This window comes from Procambarus clarkii, chromosome 29 (genome assembly GCF_040958095.1).
Source record: "Procambarus clarkii isolate CNS0578487 chromosome 29, FALCON_Pclarkii_2.0, whole genome shotgun sequence".
Taxonomy (NCBI): domain Eukaryota; kingdom Metazoa; phylum Arthropoda; class Malacostraca; order Decapoda; family Cambaridae; genus Procambarus; species Procambarus clarkii.
In genome coordinates, this window is record NC_091178.1 from 14,585,054 (window position 1) to 14,593,446 (window position 8,393).

The window sequence follows — 8,393 nt, forward strand, 5'->3', positions numbered from 1 at the left end:
TCGTATATATAAGTTAAAAGAGAGTAATATTAGCGTGCCGGATAACAGTGTAAATGATATTCAAAATTGAATTCAACGGTGTATTCTCGTCGACGCTAAAGGAAGACACAGTCACGTCGAACCTTTAGGGGAGTATCTGGTCCTGTCGACCCTTACAGAGACAGACACAAGCCTGTCGACGCTAGCAGGAAGTGTCCAGCTACGTCGACTCTACCTCTGCTTAAACCCCTACAGTCCCACACCACCACCACCACCTACAGTCCTACATCATCACCTTAAACCATGCACCCACCTGACACACACTAAGCATTTAATCACACAAGACAATATTTCTTTCTCATTTGCTAATTAGTCAACCAGATGACTAATTACAAGTGTGATTAAATCACACTTGTAAGAGGCTTGGCATTTGGGCACGGACACCAACCCCTCACCAGCCCAGGCAGAGGCAATCCAGCTCGAGCACAGACCGAGTCTATCCGGCTCTTGACGACAACCACTATTCCACCCACACTCGGGAATCAGAGAACTCTAAAACAGTTAACTGATTATCATTTACCAGATATTATGCCGGCCGTGGAGGTTCAGATATAGAGGCATTGCTTGAGGAAAAGGTCCCTGGAAGCATACAGTCTGACTTTAAACATCTTCATTGTGGACATTTCGGTGGCTGGAATGTGACTCGTGCTTCTTAGGGAATATCCATAGCGGAATGCTGACTTGCATGGTTGATGGGGGGGGGCTTGCTAGCTATGCTAGTTAAGCAAAGCTAGGCACTGAAAACTAGTGTGATCACAGTGCTAGAACGTTAGAGAAACTGAATATAGGCAATTGCATAGACATACATGCGTGTGCATGGGAATACATGGGGAATACATAGAATTACACAGGAAGAAACAGATAACTTAAAACTTTTCCATCTCTATCGAGGTCATCTCTTTATTATTATTATCGATATTATTATCATCAATAATATCTAATTATCTGGGTAAATTATCAACCGGTTCTCATCCCACTCTACGAAAGGGGAAGGGGGAAGGGAAGGGGGTAGAAGTATGACGCAGCATCGTTCTCTGTTGAAAACCGGTTTGAAATTTAAAAAAAAAAAATAAGAGTTTTTGTAGAACCTAATTTATATACTAATGCCACTATACTGTTAGTGACTTTACTACTTTAACTGGGGTAGTGGCTGTTGCTGCTGCTGCTGCTGCTCCACTGCTTCTATTGCTACAACTGTACTGCTTCTACTGCTACTATTGTACTGCTTCTACTGCTACTATTGTACTGCTTCTACTGCTACTATTGTACTGCTTCTACTGCTACTATTGTACTGCTCCTACTGCTACTATTGTACTGCTTCTACTGCTACTATTGTACTGCTCCTACTGCTACTATTGTACTGCTTCTGCTGCTGCTATTGTACTGCTCCTACTGCTACTATTGTACTGCTTCTACTGCTACTATTGTACTGCTCCTACTGCTACTATTGTACTGCTTCTGCTGCTGCTATTGTACTGCTCCTACTGCTACTATTGTACTGCTTCTACTGCTACTATTGTACTGCTCCTACTGCTACTATTGTACTGCTTCTACTTCTACAACTGTACTGCTTCTGTTGTTACTTCTCCACTGCTGTTACTGCGCCAATAACCTCGCCCTAACAGCGAGGCTACTGGCGACCTAATGAAGAGATCACTTGCGGCCTAAAAAAAGATGGCACAGTGACCTAGCAAGGAGGTCACTGAAGCCATAACAGCGACATCCCCTTTCACTGTAACATTCAGGTCACTGTCGCCCTAACAGCGAGGCCACTCATCCCTTATATACACAAATATTCATTGAACTTTTAATTTTATACAACCTCGGCTCAACTGTTTAATGGAGAAAGTCAGAACGGAGACTGAAGACTGCTGCAGGTGGATCACAGAACTAATCGCTAGTTAATGAAGTCTAGCTTGTTATTGAAGTTAATGATATCTTTGTCTTAGATGAGGATCTTTACAAGGTACAATCATCTGCTCCTCGTACCCTTGGAGATGTGCTCGAGGAATGATCCCTCAGATGGCGGAACCAGAGAGCTGAAGGCTGAAAATTAGACCCCCTCCAACCCCTTAAATCTGAAAATAAAAACGAGTGACAACGTTTCTGTCCCTACTGGACCATTATCTGGTCGACTTGATAATGAAACCAAATATTTTATTTTGCTTTCAGATCTGATCTTTCAGAGTTGAGGGTCCAAAGAGCTGAAACTCAACATCCGCAAACATAAATGTATTTATGCCTTGTGTCTTCCTTTAATTTGGGGTCTTCGGTCGGTTTAAACCATTCCTGAAGCCAGTCTTTCAAGGGGTAACTTGTTAGAATTCTTGTAAAAAGTAAATCTTGTTAAAATAAACTTGTAAAAAAGTAAGGATAGGTTAGGTTGGATTTGGAGGTTAAGTTGAGTTGGAATAGATTAGACTGAGCCATGTAGGGCTGGAATAGATTAGGCTGAGCCATGTAGGGCTGGAATAGATTAGGCTGAGCCATGTAGGGCTGGAATAGATTAGGCTGAGCCATATAGGGCTGGAATAGATTAGGCTGAGCCATATAGGGCTGGAATAGATTAGGCTGAGCCATGTAGGGCTGGAATAGATTAGGCTGAGCCATGTAGGGCTGGAATAGATTAGACTGAGCCATGTAGGGCTGGAATAGATTAGGCTGAGCCATGTAGGGCTGGAATAGATTAGGCTGAGCCATGTAGGGCTGGAATAGATTAGATTGAGCCATGTAGGGCTGGAATAGATTAGATTGAGCCATGTAGGGCTGGAATAGATTAGACTGAGCCATGTAGGGCTGGAATAGATTAGACTGAGCCATGTAGGGCTGGAATAGATTAGACTGAGCCATGTAGGGCTGGAATAGATTAGGCTGAGCCATGTAGGGCTGGAATAGATTAGATTGAGCCATGTAGGGCTGGAATAGATTAGATTGAGCCATGTAGGGCTGGAATAGATTAGGCTGAGCCATGTAGGGCTGGAATAGATTAGATTGAGCCATGTAGGGCTGGAATAGAATAGATTGAGCCATGTAGGGCTGGAATAGATTAGACTGAGCCATGTAGGGCTGGAATAGATTAGACTGAGCCATGTAGGGCTGGAATAGATTAGACTGTGCCATGTAGGGCTGGAATAGATTAGGCTGAGCCATGTAGGGCTGGAATAGATTAGGCTGAGCCATGTAGGGCTGGAATAGATTAGATTGAGCCATGTAGGGCTGGAATAGATTAGGCTGAGCCATGTAGGGCTGGAATAGATTTGATTGAGCCATGTAGGGCTGGAATAGATTAGATTGAGCCATGTAGGGCTGGAATAGATTAGGCTGAGCCATGTAGGGCTGGAATAGATTAGGCTGAGCCATGTAGGGCTGGAATAGATTAGACTGAGCCATGTAGGGCTGGAATAGATTAGATTGAGCCATGTAGGGCTGGAATAGATTAGACTGAGCCATGTAGGGCTGGAATAGATTAGACTGAGCCATGTAGGGCTGGAATAGATTAGACTGAGCCATGTAGGGCTGGAATAGATTAGGCTGAGCCATGTAGGGCTGGAATAGATTAGACTGATCCATGTAGGGCTGGAATAGATTAGACTGAGCTATGTAGGGCTGGAATAGATTAGACTGAGCTATGTAGGGCTGGAATTGATTAGACTGAGTCATGTAGGGCTGGAATAGATTAGGCTGAGCAATGTAAGGCTGGAATAGATTAGACTGTGCCATGTAGGGCTGGAATAGATTAGATTGAGCCATGTAGGGCTGGAATAGATTAGACTGAGCCATGTAGGGCTGGAATAGATTAGGCTGAGCCTTGTAGGGCTGGAATAGATTAAACTGAGCCATGTAGGGCTGGAATAGATTAGACTGAGCCATGTAGGGCTGGAAAAGATTAGACTGTGCCATGTAGGGCTGGAATAGATTAGACTGAGCCATGTAGGGCTGGAATAGATTAGACTGTGCCATGTAGGGCTGAAATAGATTAGACTGAGCCATGTAGGGCTGGAATAGATTAGACTGAGCCATGTAGGGCTGGAATAGATTAGACTGAGCCATGTAGGGCTGGAATAGATTAGACTGAGCTAGGGTTGCGTTAGATTTGGGTTTGTTCTAATCGACTATAGCGTCAAAAGTACAATGTTTTGGTAAGAGTAAAAGTACCACAATATCAACCGAGGTTCGTACGCTTTTTGGTTTGCAATACCACCTCTAATCTGATGCTTGCATACGACAGAGCCATGTGTGTGTGCAACAGTAACCGAAAATTCGGATAATATCAACCGAAATCCGTACTCATCTGCTCTTGTTATCCATTTTGTTTGTTACACTTTGCGTACCTGTGTTGTATTATTTTATACGTGTGTTGTATTTTTAAAACCTTTGTTTCAATTTTTAATACGAGTATTTAATTGTTCAATACGAGTATTTAATTGTTCAATACGAGTATTTAATTGTTCAATACATGTATTGTGTAACAATAATGCTTCATTGTTGCATTAATACATCTGTTCCATGAATACATCTGTGGCAATAATATACATGTTACAGCACATAATGTATTGACAACTACATTTCTTTTATTAATTGTTTTGTAGGTAAGGATGAGTCCCCCTCAGCCGTTCTGGGCCTCCACACTACACTCTGAGGAGCACCTGAAACTCCAAGTAAGTCTCCGCTCTCTTTATTGAACTACGTAATACAAAGGGTCCGTATTTTATATATATATATACACCTAGTTAACTGCTAACGACTAGCAAGTGAGATAATAGCATAAGGGTAACAGCAAAAATAATAATAATAATATTAACATTAATACACAGAATTATGATATTCATACCAATATTTATATAAATTCATACAAAATTAAAATAATATCACAATATACAAAATATAGTTAAAAAGATACTATTTAGAGAAAGTTATTAATACAAATAGTAAATGGCGATTTTTACCATTAGCTTAATGCGTCCATTATTTTATTTTTTAACGGCATAAACTTGTCCGTAAAAAAAAAAAAATCGACGTATCAGTGCAATTTTTATCATCGTAATATTGTCGTTTTCTATGCATCGGACTCGATAAGTTAAGGTTGGATGATACTTGCGGTCCGTACGTTTACTGGTAAGGGAAAACAGTCGCATTTTGTACGGAGTGGTAGAGAGAGAGAGAACTACTTTGTACCAGCTTCAAATCCCTGTGAAGCACTCAAATACCATGAAACACTCTCCTTCAGAGAGTATTCTATACGTAGAATAATGGTATACTTTTCTAATTCTTTTTTACTTCTTTACGTTATTCAATACTTCAGTAGTGAAGCAGGAGTTTGTTGACTGGAATTGTCTCGAACTGTTCGTTATTGCACGTTCGTGTAAGGCCAAGTCTCTTGGATGGGTCAATTCGTGACTAGTTTTCAGATGGTATATTTTGAACACAAATTTAACTCTAATAGATTTGTATGCAGCCATGCTGTTATGTTAGAATGGAATCAATTATGTTTGTTAAACCATTTATTAAATTTTTAACATAATTCACCTTCTTGGTGGGTTTAATGTATATATTGAGGACTGTGAGTATATGACTGTATGTGTATGTGTTTGTGTGTATGTGTGTGATTGTGTGATTATGCGTGCGTGGGATTGTGTGAGTGCTGACGATGTGAGTGTGTAACTATGTTTATATGACAAGTGAATGGGTTCAAATCCCGCCTTTGAACAATTTATGCTATTTGGCTCCGTTGTGTATTTGGGTGTCCGTCCGTTTTTGTGTGTGTCTATATCCGTGACTCTGTTTATCTGACTCTTAATCTTTCCTCTCACAGTTCCTAAACATTTACCATTATTACCCATTACCCCATTTTCATGAGACACCCATGTTCCAAGGGGCTAGCTTCGCAATGGTTACTGTCCATTTTTACTGTACCCAGGGGGCTAACAGTACATTGATCACTGATAGGTCACTGTGCCATTGCTTTGATTACTACCCACTTTAGTTCACTGTACCTGTAGGATAACAGCATTACTGACCACTGTTAGGCCACTGTACCCGTGGGTTACCATTGCACTGAACTTACTGCCCACTGTTAGGTTACTTTGAATGTTAAGTAATGTGTTCTGTAACTTGAAAAGTTACATAGCTCTGGAAGCTAGGTTCCTGACCCAAACATGGTGAATAAAACACCGGATTAACTTTGTTTTACTACGAAAGATGGTGTCAGTGTCCGGAATGCCATTTAGACTGTCCATAACACCTGTCTGTCTGTCTGTCTGTCTATAACACCTGTCTGACTGTCCAGGAAATCAAACAGAAGAAATACAGGTTTTTGAGGGTTAACAGTAGAGAATATTAACGCAATTTTCATATCAAGTATATTAATAAAGTGCATTGTGGCGATACAGGTGAAAGTGACACCCAATTTAACTAGTGTCACCTGATGACACTTGTGGCACCTCATGACACTATAGTGCCAAGCAATGACGTCATAGTGCCTGCGGTGCAATATAGGATTGGGGAGATTGGGGGGAGGGGGATAGGCCCAAAACACAGGTGTAAAGGTAGCAAATAAATACTTCAAGGTGTTAATATGATCCTCCTCAGGATTCTCATTTGTAGAGGATCGACCTCAGCTCGCACAAGCTTGGTCGATGACCCCGCCCACAGGACACCTGTGCTCCTCCTACCACCACTCAGGAGGTCTCGAGGTTGAGTGGCCCTGGTGCCAGCATCCGTCGCAGCAAACAGGCACTGTTTAGAAAGTTGCTGTTAACGTCTGTTAGAAAGTTTCTGTTAACGTCTTGTCGTTCTCTGGGCGCGCGCTTTCTCGGGCCTCCCTTGGTCCACTTGGGGGGAAATATATACGTGGAACTCCCTGGTCCACTCGGGGCAGTATATCGACTTCAGAACAGCTGCGCGGAAGAGCCATTTACAGCTGCACGGAACAGCCATTTACAGCGGCAGGGAAGAGCCATTTACAGCTGCACGGAGCAGAGTTTAGTGGCCAGGTAGTAGAGATGGAGGGAGGTGGCGGACATGGAGACCATGTTGCCGATAGCGATGATCATGTGAGTCCTGCGGAAGGCGCGATGGAGCCTCATATAGTGAGGACAGTGAGACAGCCGCCCGGGCTTGCTGCTCGCCACCTCCTCGCCCATACCCGCCTCGCGTTCGATGGCGATCTGTTGGGAATACAGGAGAATGATGTATTATTGTAGAGATACAGTGACGCAGGTGTATGTTTGAACATACGTGACTGAGTTCAGGACTATACGTAAATTCAGGTATTCTGAACATGGCACAACAGCTTTAGTCTCTGATTCATGAGTCTAAATACTATCTTCCCAACCTGTAAGGAAGGCCGCGACGGCCTGGTGATAGTGTGTAGGCTGGTGCCTCAAGTGAGTTCTTTGGTGTTCCGTAAGGGGAAACTGTGTGTTTATTTATTATTACTGGTGATTAAGCTCAGTATAATTACCTTGACTGTGATGAGCCTGGTGAGCACAGGGGCGAGGTAAAGACGTATGCCAAGGTTCACCAGGAAACAGGTCACCAGGATAGCACCCTGGAATACAAGAAATCATAACTCTAGTAGAATGACATGAAACAATTACTTATAGACACAGATGTGAATGTTGCATGCAGAGCTGTTGAACACTATGAGTGCAAATAATAAACAAAAAAGATAATGTATTCATCCAAAACAAATCGCTTCTTACGATCCCCCTTAAATATCCTTTAGGTTTTTCTTAGTTTAAACTCAGACGCCAAAAGCACTCGTAGAACACATAATGTAGATATAGAAGTAATGCCCCATTGTGGGTCCCAAACTTTCTCTTTAAGATATCACAGTGTTCAGTATCACTCCTCACAAGTTCTTGACAATGTTAATTTAAAAGATAAATTTCCACTTTATATATATATTTACTGTATATGTGGGGCCATGTGAGACCATTAGCATGCCCCAGGGTGGCATGTGGGAGTCCTACACCAGCAACCAACCCACCACAAGGGGCCCCCAGGGCATAAAGAAAGGCTCATTCCGGGACAGCTGCCGCCACATTCATTATTCTTCATGGTAATCTACCCGACCCTCGCTCCGTCATCCTCCCCTATCCTCTGTCCTGCCGCCACCAGCACTGAATAGATCTCTCTCCCTCTCTCTCTCTCTCTCTCTCGTCTGTCACCTCACCTTCTTCATTTATCAAGCTTAGGAGTTGAGATGCTTATCTCCTGGAGACGGTGTGTAAGTTGAAATTTGTTTTAGCCGCGTGGGATGAGAAGAATTCCTGTCTAGAGATTTTTAATGGAGTTTGGGATTCAACACTCGTATGCTCTTGTCTGTATGTCTGTCTCTCTCTCTCTCTCCG

The 8,393-nt window shown here is 42.5% G+C and overlaps 2 protein-coding genes across 2 annotated transcripts; both read right to left on the reverse strand.

The window, feature by feature from the left end:
* Nucleotides 1-2,385: 2,385 nt before the first annotated feature.
* On the reverse strand, nt 2,386-4,089 carry LOC138369599 (glutamine-rich protein 2-like). The gene has a single exon (XM_069333022.1). It carries the CDS (start codon nt 4,087-4,089, stop codon nt 2,386-2,388), a length of 1,704 nt encoding a protein of 567 aa, XP_069189123.1.
* Nucleotides 4,090-4,698: 609 nt separating this feature from the next.
* LOC123765082 (transmembrane protein 205) lies at nt 4,699-7,588 on the reverse strand (the record flags this gene model as incomplete). The annotated part of the gene is given in 2 exon segments (XM_069333519.1): nt 4,699-7,205; nt 7,502-7,588. Coding segments are annotated over 2 exon segments (294 nt in total), but the record flags the coding sequence as incomplete, so codon positions are not given.
* Nucleotides 7,589-8,393: the final 805 nt, after the last annotated feature.